This window comes from Notothenia rossii, assembly GCF_949606895.1.
Source record: "Notothenia rossii genome assembly, chromosome: 5".
Classification (NCBI taxonomy): Eukaryota; Metazoa; Chordata; class Actinopteri; order Perciformes; family Nototheniidae; genus Notothenia; species Notothenia rossii.
The window spans coordinates 38,158,716-38,175,121 of NC_136903.1; the positions used below are offsets into that span (position 1 = coordinate 38,158,716).

Sequence of the window (16,406 nt, forward strand, 5' to 3'; positions counted from 1 at the left end):
CTCAAATACGGGTCATCCCGGCTAATACGGGACGGTTGGCAACCCTAGTTTTACCTAACAATGTTAACAGTGAAGTGCACTGTACTATTTAAACCAAAAGATAGATATAATGAGTTTAACTACCCACCACAGTTAGCTTTGCTAGCTTAGCTACAGATGGCGTCAAATTTATCTTCAAGCACCTGAAGGCGTTTATAATGCATTTTGATGGTGAGACGACCGGTGTTATAGTAAACCGAGCCAGACGTATAATGCTATAACTTTACATACAGCATTGATTGGGATATGACAACGTTGCTGCTGTGTTGAAACTTAGCCTTGACTTGTATTTTTACAGGCCAGCCTTGTCCAATGTTGGGTTGAATACGGTTTCCCCGTTGAAACATGGCGGCGACGTAAAAGCGCATGTAGACCATGGCGGAAATGTATGTCTTATACATTTTCGCTGTGAGCCGTTTTCGTACGTTTTATAAAGAACTTGTGTGTATGCGTGACGATACACGGAATGGGGGACATTGTTGTTAAGCGGTTATTGGGGTAGCCGGCCGCCGGTGACTCTGACATTGTTGTGTTACAGGTCTTGTTGTTTGGTTGAGGGTAAAAAACATCTCAAACTTGAGAGAAAAAAATATATACTTTGCCGCCTCACCCCGTTGCCAAGCAACACTTATTGTTTAGGTCACGCAGCCAGAGCTCGCAATTAACGATGTCCCGATGTCCCGGGGACCATAAAAATTCCTACTGGGACACAAATCTATTTTGTCTGGGACTATTTCGGGACAGTGAACATTTTTTTTAAAGTAAACTTCAAAATGGGTGTTATTTGCAAAGTCATTGGGCTGTCAAATCATAGAATGCATTCTACGTCATCCACTCTGCTGCTGACTGCTGCTAGACTCGTGCCAATGCAACGGTCACGACAGTTAAAAAAAGAAGAAAGAAATGCTGAGGTGGTTGAATAAACAGCCACCTGACGCAAGCCCCAATTCTGCCGACTCCGAAACGAAAACATCCCAAGTCCTGGTCATGATGCATCATCTTCCACCGTGGTAAGTTAGTTGTCTTAAGTGTCAATGTTAGCTAGCAACTGAAATGTGCCTTACAATGCATACAAACGTCCTAAAATGCGGTGTCATGTTCTTTTGAAGTTTGTGAAAATGATGTGAAATACAGTTGATCAGAATAAGAGGTGTAGCCTATCATTTTTCTATTTTCTTTGTCAGCCAGTCAGTGACAAGGCTAGAATCTTTAGCTGCAAAAACGTAAGGCATTTAGCTAATCATTTAGCTTTTCATCTTTTTTTAGTGTTTTAGTTTTTTTTGGTCAAGAACGTCAGTCAGATTGGGTGACGATTAGAAAGGGGGTCACAAGGTAATTTTAGTTTGTCAATCAACTCTGGTATGAGAATAATGTGTCATGTTAAGAGAGAGTAATGTTCCAGTTGTTTTTGTGCCTAGCTAATCTCCCTGTAGATTTTGCCCTTCAAAGCAAGGCTAAAATGTGCATTAGTGATGGCACGTTCGATGGCACGCTCGCTCGAAACGTGTCTTTAACAAGAACGAACTGACCTGACCATTGTGCATGTCTGCATTTTTTGGGATCAGGGCTCCCCCAACAGGCCGGAAAAAATATGTGTATATCTGTTGAAACCAAAGACTAAAATAATGCTGTAGAAAAATATCAAAATGACTAAGATTATAATGCTCATACAAATGTTGCATTTCACCACTTTTGTAATAACATTTCTTTTACAATTGATAATGTTTTTGTCTTCTACATCTATATTAAAACAAAACAGGGGTCTGGCTCAAAGACATTATCAGGGCTTTAAGACAAAGTTTTATACAACATTGTACCCTACTATGTTATGTAATGTTATATTATATTATTATAACATGAACATATGTTTTGTCTTAACTAAATTCAGGAGCTGCAAGTGCCCAAGGTCAAGGACAGAGGAGGCTATGAGGCGAAGAGGAAGACGAAGTGGCTTCCTGAATGGAGGCAACAATACCCCTTTGCCGAGTTTGATCCAGCTGCCAAAATGATGTACTGCTTACCATGCAGATCCTTCCCAGCAAAGGCCAAAGACAGTTCTTTGTTCATCGGTGTAAGTGGCGACAATGTACGTGTGAGAACACTAAAAATGCACGTCCTTACATCTGCTCACAATGATTGTGAGAAGGCTCTCAGAGTACGGGAAAATCCTGAGATCGCACCTCTGCCAAGCTGTCTTCTAAGAATGGATCAGAGTGTTGAAGATAAATTAATCAAGCTATTTAACATAGCATCCTATGTTGCAAAGGAGGAGGAACCCTTTACAAAATTTCCCAAATTAGTGAATCTGCATTTCAAGAATGGCCTTAACTTGGGAATCACATACAAAAATGACCACGCTTGTCAGACATTCACAGACAACATAGCTAAAACCATGAACAAGTCTTTGGAAGAGAAGATAAAGGCTGCAAGATTTTTTTCTATAATGTCTGACTCTTCCGTTGACCGATCAGTGCAGGACCAGGAGATAATTTATGTCACCTATATTGAAAATGGTCTACCTGTCAACGTCATGTTGACTATGGTGACATTGCAGCATGCTAACAGCCAGGGCATCCTAGACGCCTTAATGTCTGGACTTCACCAAGCTGGGCTCTCAGAAGGTTGGTTGGGTTCGGATGTGATGGGGCCTCTGTGATGATCGAGCATAGAAATGGAGTGTCTGCCAGGCTGAAAGAGATGTTTGGATCGCTGGTGACCATCTGGTGTGTGGCTCATCGTCTTGAGCTGACCCCATTAGACAGCATGAAATCTTTTCCAGCTCTCACAGAACTGAAGAAAAGTATCAACGGAATCTACAAACACTACCATACATCAGCCAAAGCTAGCCGTGAGCTCAAGACTGTGGCAGAAGCCCTCAACATACATCTGTTCAAACCAGGCACTATCGATGGTACACGGTGGCTTCCGCACACACTCCATGGTTTGTCAGCCCTTATCAGGAACTACCAAGCCATCCTTTTCCATTTGGAGAGCCACGCAAGTGACATGCATGATAGAGAACAAAGTGACCTCATGAAGGGGCGGGCCAGACACACTGTGAAAGGACTTACGCAATTCAAGACAGTCATTTTTGTTCATCTTCTTCTTGACATTCTCAGTGAGCTGAAAGACCTAAGCCTTCTCTTTCAGAGGGATGTGCTGACACTACAGATGGTGTCAGATGGACTGCAGAAGACGACCCTGGCTCTTGTAGCCATGAAGGTAAACAAAATTAATAATTGATAAATAAACTCCCTAGAGAGAATTTTGTATGCTACAGTGTATGTTTAGTGATTGTGACAGTGAAAGACTTTTTTCTTTTATCGTGTATTTCAGACAGTCCCAGGCCAGCATCTGAAGCAGTTCCTGGATGAAGTGGGGCCCTTTCCTGGAAACATGTACTCTGGTGTACAGCTCGACAGGAAACAAGTGGATGATGACAACCTCCACAAAGTGAAAGAAAAACGTATCAATGGCTTCTGTGACTACGTCACCACACGGTTTGGCAGCCTTGATGATGGTGTCTTTAAAGCTGCTGCCACCATGTTTGACCTTAGCAACTGGCCAGAGGACATCACTGACCTGGCTACCTTTGGCCTGGCTGATCTTGAGACTTTTGTCTCTCACTTTAAGGGAATTCTTGAAGCATGTGAGGACTTCAGATCAATTCAAGAAGCGAAACGGGAGTGGATTGACCTAAAGGTACTAGTGCATCGACACTTCAGGCATCTTCAGTCTCAGGTGTTATGGCAGAGACTTTTGCAAGGTGCCATAGGGAGGCCTGAACAGTTTCCCCTCATGCAGGTGATCGTAGAGATACTGCTTGTGTTCCCGATGTCAAGATCATGCTGTGAGAGAGGCTTCTCCTGCATGAAAAGGATCAAGTCTGACTGGAGAGGATCCCTCTCTAACCAAATGCTAAATTCCGTCCTCCGTATATATCTCTGCATGGCCCTGAGGTTGAGGACTATAACGGAGCCTACACACGGCGGCGTGCGTTTCCGCTTGCCGGCGGGGGGGGGGCTGAAACTCGACCAACAACCAATCACATGAATCTCCCGCCCCAGACACACAAGCACGCCGTTTGATTGGCTAGAGCTTGCACTGGCATATGATTCGATTGGCTGACGCCTCCGTCGAGGCAGCAAAACTAAAACATTGCTCTACTTTTGCAGCGAGCACCGCGAGAGAAGCTACGCTTTGCTCCCACAATGCAGTTCGGTGAATCGTGACGTCACCCCATTCAAAGTGAATGGGCTGAAGCGTTGAAGCGGCAACGCACGCCACCGTGTGTAGGGGCCGTAATGCAGAGCAGGCAGTTGAGAAGTGGTGGCAAAGTGGCCAGAGAACACGACGACCCATGTTTACCGACTAAATAAATGTAAATAGTAAATGTGAAGGGGGAGATCTGGTGGGGGGAGAGTGGGTGAATGAGTGAGAGCAAGATTATTGACATTCATGAATGAAGATAGAAGATCAATTTTTATTCCTATAGTACTACTGACTTGTCAGGATAAATTGTCATTTGATCTGAAAACAGATACATTTATTAAACTGTATTATGGAACTTCTGTTTTTTTATTATCATTCATACCACTTTTATTGCCAGATAGAGGGTTCCGATCATAAATCACAGAGACAATATAGCCATACCATATTGAATTGAAAAATACAAATCAGAATTCTTCAATGTTGACATGACAATGATAAATTAGTCTGGATATTGAGAAACAATAGAAACATGTCTTAAAACAACTCTCTTCCCTTTTACTCTAGGAGAGGCAACATATCAAACTAATGTTCATATGTTTAAAAGAATAAGTATTTTAAACTTACATGGTGGACCAGAGTCTATGGTGTGATGATTAAGTGACAAAAAAGTATCAAATTATATGTATTCTGCATAATTGGGGGGGCGACGATACAAATTTAAATTTGAGATACTGCTGGTTATATCCGGGACAATACAAAGTAGAATTCTGGATAGTTGTGGGACACTGAGGAAAAAAGTTAATTTCGAGCCCTGCATGCAGCTCCGTGATCACCTGAAGCTCAGCCGCTGTAACGGACCGGTGAGCGGAGCAAAACACACGTTTCAAGTTAGAGACAAACCAGCGCCATATAGATAGAAGAGTTACGACAACGGAAGTCCAAAAACGGTTATCGTCACGTGGTTCATGTAGACGAGGATCGTTCCCCGGAAGTTCATGGCGGGAAATGTGAATGCATTGATAACAGGAGATAGAACTACGATTTTTGGTAATTATTAGTGAATAAAGGTTTTGATTTGCAATATTTATAGAACAAATCGATATGTGTATGTATTTACATCAATATGTTTTAAAAAATAAAATAGAATTTGCTAATATTAAGTGATAATATTAGGATTAGTTTGAACAACTAGTTTACATGTTAGGCTAACAGTGCCTTGGTTAAAGAGCTTTATTTATAGCTTTGAATTCTTTAAAACCAATATTATCTTCTTAAACTTGTATGGTAGTCAGGAGCATCACTTTCTAATTTTTATTGATATATTTAGAGGGAGGGGATCTAAAAGAATGCTTCAAAATTCAGATTAGATTAATTTCTACCATTTTCTTAAATTAATGGTAGTTTCAGTAATCCCATGGTAATTGAGGACACAAGTTATCTAAATGACTAATGTCATCTTTATGGCGTTCAAAAAGGACAGGAGACCGACAGGTGACTATCAAAGGACTAGCAGCAGCAGCAGCAGCAGCAGCAGCAGCAGCAGCAGCAGCAGCAGCAGCAGCAGCAGCAGCAGCAGCAGCAGCAGCAGCAGCAGCAGCAGGATGATGATGATGATGTTGATGATGTTAAATGTGTTGTTTTAGGAACATCCATTGCAAATACATGGAATTCAATAAACATTGAATAGCATATCATGCAGTTTGTCTGTGCCTTTTCCTCCGTGTTGTCCTGGTTTGCCTCCTAGTCGCCACCATGGTTTCCTGTGCTGCCTGGTGATGCTCAAATCGCTCAGAGAAAGGAGTACGAATGTACGGCTTCCCCACTGACACAGAGCAGAGGAAAAAATGGCTGGCTCAAGTCAGCAGGAGAAATTTCACGACATACAGCAAAAAAATATGTGAGGTAATTATATACAAACACTGCATTTGCACTTTTTCACAAAACGAAAACTACACCATTGGGAAAGCTTAATGTTTTGTTTAATACAAAAAAACAGGGAAAGGCTTGAAAAACACTGAGAGTTGAGACTCAGGGTGAGGGTCTCAGTGCAGGTATTCAGGCTCCATTGAATCCCCCTCTGGTTCTTGTGCTGAAAGAGGGAGTAACAGACAGGAGAAAGGGTTATACACACCTATATAGCACACCTATTGGATGGGAAATTGCCTTGGGGAGATAAGGTGTGGTCTTTGTTCCCAACTGAAGTTATGGAACTGTATTATTTGTGAGTTTAACAAAGTACGACAAATGGCATCAGTAACAGATGTGATATGAATTTCTATAAAATTGTCTCACATTCTTGGTCATATTTTATATACAGTATGTAATGAGTATAATGAGTCCAGTAAGTATTAAGTGTTTCCTAATACTGTGTATTCAACCACTATGGAATATGTATGTGGGCAGACAAAACTGAGTTGTTCTGTGTGTGAAGTAACCTCAAGTCACTCCGCAGGCACATTTTGATGCAGACCAGTTTGTCAAGACAAAAAAGGGCAAGACTAGGCTGAGAGCAGAGGCTATACCCACCATCTTCGTGCATCGCCCTGTGATCAAAAAGAGAAGGGCCCCTGCACCACGATTCAACCCGGGACCTGTATCTACAAAGCCCATAGCTCACGATCACAGCTATAGTGTGAAAGGTGACACAGGTATAATAAGTATGAACTCTTAGTAACAAAAGTCATATTTCTTATTTTTAAGTGGTATAATATTTTAAATGTTCGAAAATGTACAGTGCCATGTCTTCTACTTACATTAGTCTCAAAGATTGAGGGAAGAAGGGATGAGGAGACTGAGAGAAAGGAAAGTGAGGGTGAAGAAAGAGAGGACATGGCTAGTGAGGAGAGACAGGGAGGGCGGAAACCACCCACTCAGCCAGCAGCCAGTCAGCCTACGAGGGAACCAGCGGCCAGTCAGCATACGAGGGAACCAGCAGCCAGTCAGCATACGAGGGAACCAGCAGCCAGTCAGCATACGAGGGAACCAGCAGCCAGTCAGCATACGAGGGAACCAGCAGCCAGTCAAACAGATCTATTAAAAAAATTAAAGAGAAAATTAAAGAGCCAAGAAGGAATCACCAAAAAAGCAAAGGCTGCACTAAGAAAAATCAGGAAGGAAAATGCAGCTCTCAAGAAAACAATGAAAATTAGGGACAAGAAATATAAGAAAACGTTTTCAAAAGACCAACTTAAAGCATTAGGCAGACTCACCACAAAGGGGATGAAATGGAGCAATGAGACAATTAAGAAGGCTTTAAAAATTTGCTTTGCTTGCGGACCAACGGGTTACAAAACTCTGCAGGAATTACAGATTCCCCTTCCAGGAATAAGGACACTGCAAAGAAGGATGCAATGTGTTAAGTTTGAGCCTGGTGTGTTGACAGAGGTCTTTGATTTCCTAAAATTGAAGGCAGATAGATTGACAGACCTTGAAAGGGAGTGTGTGTTGACCTTGGATGAAATAGCAATCACACCAAGTGTGGAGTTAGACATGATTACAGGCAAACTGTACGGTGATGTGACTTTACCAGGTCACACAAGGGTGGCAACACATGCTTGTGTGTTTTATGTTGGCTGGAAACACAACACGGTGGAAGCAAGTAGTGGCATATCATTACACTGGCAATTCTACCAATGGAGCAGAGTACAGGCCAATCATTATTGATATAATACAGAGGGCAGCATCCATAGGGCTACATGTGCTTGATGTCACCACGGACATGGGTAGCCCTAACCGAGCCATGTGGAAATCCTTTGGGGTGGACCAAAATAAAAAATCGGTGCCACATCCAGCAAAACCAGACAGGCAGCTTTATTTCATGCCCGATGTCCCACATCTGGTAAAACATTTCAAAAGTGCCCTTGTCCGTGGGCAGGTCTTCATAATTCCCGAGGATGTTGTTGACAGAGAGAACCTCCCCTCTAACGAGGTTTCTGTGGTCCCCATTAAGGACTTATTGACCTTTCAGGAAGGGATGGCATTAAAAATAGCTCCCCATCTTTCAGCTGCAGCCATCGAGCCAAGTCACTTTGATAAGATGAAGGTTGGTCTTGCTCTAAATGTGTTCAGTAAGGCTACAAGTGCTGGGCTGAAATACATGGTGCAGCAAGAAAACCGCCCTCTGTCCTACCTGACGACAGCGTGGTTCCTGGAGCAGGTTGATCGTTGTTTTGATCTGATGTCATCTCGCCATCCAATTACAGCCCTGACCAGGCTCAAGATGGAGGAGTACCAAAAGGCCATCACCGTCCTCCAGAACATCGTCCATCTGTTTCGTGGGATAAAGATAGGTCAAAAGGGAGGTTGGAAGCCTGTTCAAACAGGGGTGATAATGGCAACAACATCAATTTTGGCCATACAAGAGGAGATGCTTACACAAGGACACAGGTTTGTGTTAACGTCAAGGTTCAAACAAGACTGCCTTGAAAATACATTCAGCTGTGTGAGGTCTAAAAATCCTGTCCCAACTCCAGTGGAATTCCATCATGCACTGAGAATCATATCTGTGGGGCAGTTCCTCACCACCATCAGCTCTGGGAGCTATCAGGAAGACCACAGTAGCTTTTTGGCAGACTTCCTGGACACAGGGGAGCCAAAAATCACTCCATCAGTCAGAGTGGAACAGCTGATGGCGGTGAACAGAGCGGCTGCACCTGACCTCACAAAAACTGAGAAATGTATTCTCTTCCATCTTGCAGGCTACATTGTCCACAAAATCATCAAGTTTGCCAGCATCTGTGAAAAATGCAAAATTGCAACAGAGCACCATGATGAGAGTCCTTCTGGTGACAACAGCTTGTTAGTGGACTTGAAAGACTTCAAGGCAGGTGCTCTTTGTCGTCCCTCCCAAGAAGCCTTTGACTTCATTCACCAAATTGAGGAACTATTTAGGACCAAGACTGGTTCCTCTCTCATGCAGCTCCCCAACGCAGTGGGTGTCTTGGAGAAAGAAGCTCAGGCCCTCTCCAGCAGGCTTCCGTCATGCTGTGGAGTACAACAAAAACTCTTAAAAAGATTCATACGGCTGAGGCTGAGAATTGAGGCCAAACAAATCAGAAATGACAGGAACACATTTTTTTTAAAAGATGGCCATTTTGGAAGCAAGAGCCAATCCAAAAAGGTGAAAAGGAACAACAGCAGCCAAGCTACCATATCCAGCAACCCCCAAACAGATCCACAGCTGCAATCCTTTCCATTAGTCGTTGCAATGGAAATATTTGGACTAAACATTGCTCTTCCACCTGCCAGCACCCAGCTAACATCACTGCCCCTCCACCCATAACATTACTGCCCTCCACCTGCCAGCACCCAGCCAGAGGAGCGTAAACAACAAAAACAAGCAAGGTGTCCCGTCATGTACCTGGAAGTTTGGGTTGGCAAAACGGAGTAAGAGAGGGACTTGAAAAACATTGGTGGCTCTCTACTCATGTTGTTACAGTTGTCTTGGTTACAGCTCTCAAGTTTTTTTTTTTGCCATTTCCACATCTTGAGAAAATATGAAATAAATGAAGTGAAATCAACCTCTTCTCTGGAGAACAAACTTTGATTTCTCTGTCTTGTGTGTTTGCAGTCTTGCAGTTTTGCTCCTCCACCTGTAACATCACTGCCCCTCCACCTGCCATACAGTAGGTTACTAACAAGATTACTTATATAATACAGTGATAGAATATATATTTAGTATGCTTACTTATATAAAACAGTAGTATTAAAACGTACCTTGTGTTTTCACTCTCACTTAAAGGCCCAGTGAAGTGCATGTTTTTGCACCAAAATGAAATGGCAGTTTCATTCCTTACATATCATTGTGCCTGTTCATGGCTAAAATAATTTTTAATAATTCATAATTAATGAATTAATGAATTATTAATTTTGCCGTCTGAGCCTAACGGAAGTTGCAGACGATAGTGGCTGTGACGTCACAAGATGTACCCAGTTGCGATTGTAAACATGGCGGAGACTCTGGAAAGTGATACTAGTGTGAGAGAAATGATTGATTTGGACAGCTTTTCGTACAGGATAGATGAGGAAAGTGATCAATCTGGTGCACTTTGAGGGCAACATTAAGAGATTTATGGATACAGCTCTCAACACTCATATGAAACATATATTTCAATAATCAAAAAACATTGGAATGATTTCTTAACCTATTTTATACAACTAATATTACATAGATGGAAATATTTGTTTACATAGATGACCAAACCCACTGAGATAACTTAGGCTACAGTTTACCTCCCTGAGCTGACGTTATCTCTCTCAGTCCCACAGGAGAGCACTCTCCCTCTCCTTATTGTTGAAACAGCTAATCTCCGTTAGCTCCGAGCTAGCACCAGATGCTAACAACAACCCTGTAACTCTCTCAGTCTCTCTTTCTCTCTCTCTCGAATCGACCACTGGCCTTTATTTATCATGATCAATCAAATAATCTACGAAACAATGACACCAGCCAGGCTCACCTTCATCTTTTGGGAACAGAAACATCGCCACTTCGGCAGACTTGACATTACTACAGCCAGCGGCAATGCATCGTTTCCCCTGTGTTTTTCATCCCTCTTTCTTCACTGTCGCCTCCATTGTCAGGTTTTCTCGATTGGCAATCACTTCCAGTCGACTCCGACACACTTTCCAGGAAAATACTAGCTCAAAAACGTTGAGAAATTCGACTTTGAAAAAGAGAAAAAACGAACGGTGGTGAATGTAAACAGTGCAGCGGCGTCCATCTCGTGACGTCACGCAGTAGATCGCAAGCCACGCCCACGAAGGCGAAGGTCGACTGCAGATTTCCCCGGAAAATTCAAAACTCGTCAAATTTGTTGCTATTCCAACATTTTTTGATATGGGTTCCAATGGACAATTTTGGTCATTACTATACGTATTAGCATAACAGATCATGCACAGGTGCACACTTCACTGGGCCTTTAAGTCCCTCTCCCTTTGCCATCAATCCAAAATCAGCTGAGCTGCAACATTATACAGACAGGTAATAATCAACATAATCACAAGGACACACTATGGCTCTGCTAAAAACACTCACTCTTACACGCAACAAAGTTATATTTATCTAATATTTAACTCCCTCCACCCCCGCATACAATCCCGTTTAGAAGCCCCTCTTCTCTAATTCAACAACGTTGGACGAAAGGACATTAAGAGAACGGTATTTACAATTAAAAGGCTGTTCAACGTGTGTTGCTAACTTGATCCGGTATCCTAGCTTTATCTGTACATTTCTTTTAAAATCGTGCTGTGCAACACGAAAAAAAGGGGGAAATCGTGTTGGTGAACACGAATCAATAGATTAAAAATCGTGTTGGTGAACACGAAATGCCATGAGACTGGGTTGGGTGAACAGCTGTTACAACGGGCCGTTCAGGTGTTCAGAGCAGAGCTCCCTGTCGGAGCGGCAGAGCGTGATGTGAACTGAAAAGTTTTTCTGTGGCAATATTATTTAAGGAATCGTTGAGCTAGTTAGCTAGCACACATTGTCACTATCTGCTAACGTTAGCTTTAGCCTTCTATTTCTAATAGTTTTTTTCATAGGCTATAAACAGAGGTGGTATAAGTATATTGTACTTGAGTAAAAGTAGAAGTACTCAAATCTTGTACTTGAGTAAAAGTAGAAGCACTCAGGTCTTGTACTTGAGTAAAAGTAGAAGCACACAGATCTTGTACTTGAGTAAAAGTAGAAGTACTCAGATCTTGTACTTGAGTAAAAGTAGAAGCACACAGATCTTGTACTAGAGTAAAAGTAGAAGTACTCAAATCTTGTACTTGAGTAAAAGTAGAAGCACTCAGGTCTTGTACTTGAGTAAAAGTAGAAGCACACAGATCTTGTACTAGAGTAAAAGTAGAAGTACTCAGGTCTTGTACTTGAGTAAAAGTAGAAGTACTCAGATCTTGTACTTGAGTAAAAGTAATAGTCCCAGAGTGTAGGAATACTCTGTTACAGTAAAAGTCCTGCATTCAAAATGTTCCTCAAGTAAAAGTAGAAAAGTATTATCATCAAAATATAGTGAAAGTAGCGACAGTAAAAGTAGTGATTGTGCAGATTGGTCCATTTCAGAATAATACATATGATATGTTTTATAATGATTGATCATGAAAGTGTTCTCAAAGCTGGTAAAGGTGCAGCTAGTTTGAATGACTTTGTATACTGCAGGGTAGCTTGTGGATTTACTCCAGGTGGAACTAAAGTCTGATTTAACACTTGATTATATTTCACATCATTCATCCACATCTGTAAAGTAACTAAAGGTATTACATACATGGAGTGGAGGAAAAGTACAGCATGTACCTCTGAACTGTAGTGGAGTAGAAGAACAAAGTAGCAAAACATTGAAATACTTAAATAAAGTACAAGTATCTCAAAATTGTGCCCAAGTATAGTACTTGTTGAGTTTATGAACTTAGTTACTTTACACCATGTGGCTATAAAGATAAAAAGACTTAAGCCTTGCACAGAGGCACGAAAATACATTTTCAAAATGCTCAACAGTGCTGCCAAAATTATAAACTGACTGCTCCACATTTTAAAATAAATGCTTTTATATATTTCTATTAGATGTGACTCTTTGACGTCTCTGTTATTATTAACACTTCTGCTTTAGTTGTTCTGACTGCTAAAATCCTCTGTTATTCTGTGGGGTGGGGGAGCCGGGGGCTCGGATCCTTGTCACCTTTTTCATACCTGATGAGTTTGCATCCCTGTATGTTAAAAAGCCTCAGTCACCTTAATTCATGTAATAAAAACATCTCAGGCCAGTAACACTCAAAGCTAAATGTGCAATACCATGTTCAGCTATGTTACTATTTATAATGTTATTGTTGTTACATCAGAAGATGTACATATTGGAATGATTTCTTAACTTCAGTGATGCAAATTGGTCGCTTTTCGGCGCCTCCCGCTTTTTTAACGCTGCTTTGGATGACTTGTGTAATTCGTGGAGAACCGAAGAGTTTTCGTTCTGGGTTGGGGGGTGGGGGTCCGTCCGTACGTCAGTCCGTCCGACTGACGGACAACTTCTCACTTCAAAAAAGAAGAAGAAATCTAGATTGCAAAATAATTAAACAAGCGAGTGCCTGTTTTTCCTGGTTAAGGACAGGTTCCTTGACACAACACGAGCGTAACGTGTCTTCACGTGTTTATGTCTCGTCTGAAAGGAGTGTACTGTAGACTAGACTAGAGTGCTTACGGAGAGCACCGGGACGCTGCTCCAGCTCTTCAAATATTGCACTACCCATAAGGAGCCGTACACATGCCGCAGTGTTTGCGTGGCTGTGTCTTTAGTTGTAAGCACAGTGGCGATCTGTTGTTATTAGCATCTGGTTAGCTAGCTATGCTAACGAATTTAAAGAGCTTTTCTACAACCAGGTGGAAGAGAGCTCTCTCCTGAGAGGCTCAAATAACCTCAGCTCAGTGAGGTTAAGGCACACCTTGATATGATCATTATAGTTATTAATGAGACATTAGAGACTAAATGAAAAACAGGTATAAAATACTATATGACAGTAACAAAAAAGTTGTTAAAAATAACAAGAATAGAGTTTAAAAGGGGAGTGATTTGTAAAATATCCAAAAAGAAAAATCTGCTTACTGCTCTGTTTCAAATGGGTGTTGAAAGATGTACCCATAGATCTCCTCATGTTGCTCTCAAAGTGCACCAGATTGATGCTTTTAACTTCAATATTTAAAAAAAAATCTTCCCGGGGGGGCATGTCCCCGGACCCCCCTAGAGGAGGTTAGGTCCCCCCCACTTAAATCATGTTCACATTGATACTAAATACATTTTCACACATCTTTTGTCCATATCTTTCTGTTTTGGTGGTCATGCCACACCGTGCACATGCATGCATGCATGCATGCGTGAGTCATGGTGAGATATCTGGATTAAAAGGTTGCTTTTTCTTTGCACAGTATGAAAGAAAGGCCAAATGAAGGGGCTGTGATTTTAGTTTTTTTAAGCAGAGGTTGAGTTCAATCATTTGTACAGTCCTCGGAGGATGTTGTAAAAATTGAAAGGAAAAAGGTTCCCCACCCCTGCTGTAAATAATAATAAAAACCCTTGATTTATAACTTAACATCTCTGTCTCCTATTGATCTGAGTATATTATAAAGAATAGCCAGTTAATTGAAGCATTATAGCACAGGCCTTTATCAGATGGTATATTACGCTGTTTTTTTCCTGCTTCGAATAGTTCTCTCTTTTTTCACCATACCTGTGTTTGCATCACTGTAACTTACAGTAGGCTATTTTTTTAAATGTGTGTTGGAAGGATTTATTAAATTACTATGAATATTGTCATTTTTGAAGGCTTTTAGAGAAGGGTGAACTATAAGCCTGAATTACATAACATTTTATACCGAAAAACATAAAAGCCACAATAAAAAAATCATAATTATTCTAGTTATTTTTACCTCCCGTATTGCTTTCAACCCACCAGCTTTTATGGTGTTGTTACGTCACTAACTGTAAGCTTGTCACATACAGTCTATGGTCACTCAGAGTAACCTACTGTTAATTTAGCTGCTGGAGAAAAAAGATCAGGGGGGGAGAGAGCTGTGGGTGATGGGCCATTAGTTGTGTAAATACACAGATGAGAGCTGCCGTTTCATTCTGACTGTTTAAAAAATGGTAACAACGGACTATTTTTCTTAGCGGATGCATGTTAATTTAAATCAATACATACAACTATTTTCTAAATCCATAAAAGCATTTAAATTAATATTGGGAGTCATGTCGTTACTTTGTTGAGAATGTGGCCATGTAATAAGCGGGAAATTTTGCAGCGACTTGTTCCTTATGGGGAAAATAACACCCTTCATCCAGATGAGGATCCCTCCGCTACGCTTTGGGATCCTGATCGACCGACGAAGCTCCTTTAAAATATACATATTTTTGGTGAATTACTGAGTTTAGGCACGTTAATAACGTTTTAATGAAGTTGAATACAGTATATGCATATGTGTCAGTGATTTCATGTCAATTCGGCGAACATAAACATAAATGATCGTGGTGAAGATGATGATTAAATTAGGATTAAAAATCGAGAGCCGGGCTGCATTTCCTCCCGTTCGTTTTTTTCGAATAACAAAATTATTTTGTTAAATAACAACATGGTGATGTTTTGTAAATGATTACATGTCTCTTATTTAGCACAGTAGTATGATATCCGTGACATATGGATTTTAACAAAGTTCCGCTGTACATCCAGCATACTGTATCGCACTTTATTTCACATGAGCTCCAGTGTGGAACCCCACTGCACCCCCTGGTGGATCAATGATCCATTGCAGCTGGCTTCATTATAATTACATTTATCTATCACGGGGGCGGTCTCAAATCAAGCTGGAGGTTTTCCCTTCAGCGAGGGCAGATCACGTACCAATCACGGCCCTCGCGTTTCAAACTGTCTGAAATGAATCGCTACATCTGTAGAAGCCCCTCTTCTCTAATTCAACAACGTTGGATTAAATGACATTAAGAGAACGGAATTTACAATTAAAAGGCTGTTCAACGTGTGTTGCTAACTTGATCCGGTATCCTAGCTTAATCTGTTATCTGTAAACGTTCCCTAAATCTACTAATTTAGGGATAATCCACTGACATCCTTTAATACTCATGTTAATTTGAATCAGATGTACTGATAATATCCGCAATATTCATCTTTAAACGTCTTCTTACCTTTTAAAAGTCCGTCACGAACGGTCTATTATGCTGCAACTCTACAGCTCTGCTAGCCTTGGCGCTAACTTCCGGGGAACGATTGAGAGGCTCCACGATCCGCCATTGCTGTAAAAAAGTGGTCCATTGGAGTGAAAGGAGATGACGTAACTCTCAGTCTATATGGCGCTGGACCATGGCGGAAATGTATGTGTTATACATTTTCGCTGTCCGCCGTGTTCGTACGTTTTATAAAGAATTTGTGTGTATGTGTGACGATACACGGAATGGGGGCCATTGTTGTTAGGCGGTTATTGGGGTAGCCGGCCGCCGGTGACTCTGACATTGTTGTGTTACAGGTCTTGTTGTTTGGTTGAGGGTAAAAATCATCTCAAACTTGAGAGAAGAAAATATATACTTTGCCGCCTCACCCCGTTGCCAAGCAACACTTATTGTTTAGGTCACGCAGCTCCGTGATCGAGATGGGTCTGGATG

At 41.4% G+C, this 16,406-nt stretch overlaps 1 protein-coding gene and 1 long non-coding RNA gene across 4 annotated transcripts; one reads left to right on the forward strand and one right to left on the reverse strand.

The window, feature by feature from the left end:
* The first annotated feature begins 2,154 nt into the window (after positions 1–2,154).
* On the forward strand, positions 2,155–4,542 carry LOC307039595 (zinc finger protein 862-like). Its single transcript, XM_079681825.1, has 2 exons — positions 2,155–3,261; positions 3,376–4,542. The coding sequence occupies exons 1-2, from the start codon at positions 2,695–2,697 to the stop codon at positions 4,090–4,092; spliced, it is 1,284 nt and encodes a 427-aa protein (XP_079537951.1). The 5' UTR covers positions 2,155–2,694; the 3' UTR covers positions 4,093–4,542.
* A 1,671-nt stretch (positions 4,543–6,213) lies between these two features.
* On the reverse strand, positions 6,214–16,397 carry LOC307039604. Of its 3 annotated transcripts, XR_013808273.1 has the most exons (6): positions 15,933–16,397; positions 8,626–9,234; positions 8,381–8,518; positions 7,678–7,700; positions 7,461–7,584; positions 6,214–7,281 (listed from the first exon to the last, which is right to left on the reverse strand). It is a non-coding gene; the product is annotated as an uncharacterized lncRNA (long non-coding RNA). The 3 variants fall into 3 exon arrangements; XR_013808272.1 differs by lacking the exon at positions 7,678–7,700; XR_013808271.1 differs by lacking the exons at positions 7,461–7,584; positions 7,678–7,700.
* Between the last annotated feature and the right edge of the window lie 9 nt (positions 16,398–16,406).

Coding starts and splice junctions, on each gene's coding strand:
- LOC307039595 (XM_079681825.1), top strand. CDS start 2,695: ATGATCGAGCATAGAAATGGAGTGTCTGCCAGGCTGAAAGAGATGTTT. Junction 3,262..3,375: donor TGGCTCTTGTAGCCATGAAG/GTAAACAAAATT, acceptor CGTGTATTTCAG/ACAGTCCCAGGCCAGCATCT.